The sequence below is a fragment of the Electrona antarctica genome, assembly GCF_951216825.1.
Source record: "Electrona antarctica genome assembly, chromosome: 8".
Taxonomy (NCBI): Eukaryota; Metazoa; Chordata; class Actinopteri; order Myctophiformes; family Myctophidae; genus Electrona; species Electrona antarctica.
The window spans coordinates 11,147,615-11,148,508 of NC_136789.1; the positions used below are offsets into that span (position 1 = coordinate 11,147,615).

Genomic DNA, 894 nt, shown 5'->3' on the forward strand with positions numbered 1-894 from the left:
CGTCCTGACAGTCCGACACCCTACCCCAAACCCTGGCCTAACCTAACCCTAACCGCACGTGGAAGCCACGGGTGAGTCTTAACCGGCCACGTATTGATGTCAGTACAATGACATTATGCTGAAGACATCAGCATGCACTCCATATATGGGTATAAAAGGGACACAGATCACTACATGTCTTTTAGTTGTCCTCTGACCGTTGACATGTTCACTTCCTCTACTAACATGCAGACACACGTCTACAGCATCAAGGACCAGGTTGTGCAGTTTGTGGAGCCCAGCCGGGAGTTCATCAAAGACTCCATCAGGCTGGTAAAGAAATGCACCAAACCAGACTTTAAAGAACTGAAGAAGATTGGCATGGCCACAGCGACCGGGTTTGCCATAATGGGTTTCATTGGATTCTTTGTGAAGCTCATCCACTTTCCAATCAACAACATCATTGTTGGCGCATGAGTTTGTACTGGTCACGAGCCCAGAGGCAGGATTGGTGTTGAGACTGAGGATGCATTTTACATTCTGTAAACAATGCAACTGTGGATGAAGAAAGGGCATTTCATTGTGTCCGTGTTTGTAACCCTTATATCATGAAAGGTCATTTATAATATATTAACATAAAGTTGCCTTTGGTTAACTGATTTACAAATACTTGGTTGGCCTGTCTGGAGTGTGTGTAACTCCATATTTGGAATATGATGTCATGATGATGAACATTCAAAGACGCTTTAAAAGCTGACAACATAATGCGCCAAGGGCATCACTGAGAGCGAAATGGTGCTCTGAGGCACTGTCCTCCACTGGAAAGACGAGTACGAACCTGGTATCAGTCCTTGAGTCACAATGAATATTCCTCATAAAGTCAGCCATAACTGGTTTAGTTCTTACCGAACACCC

At 44.6% G+C, this 894-nt stretch overlaps 1 protein-coding gene across 1 annotated transcript; it reads left to right on the forward strand.

The window, feature by feature from the left end:
- Positions 1–225: 225 nt before the first annotated feature.
- LOC306928099 (protein transport protein Sec61 subunit gamma-like) lies at positions 226–456 on the forward strand (the record flags this gene model as incomplete). The annotated part of the gene is made up of 1 exon (XM_079508019.1): positions 226–456. One exon carries the CDS (start codon positions 226–228, stop codon positions 454–456), a length of 231 nt encoding a protein of 76 aa, XP_079364145.1.
- Between the last annotated feature and the right edge of the window lie 438 nt (positions 457–894).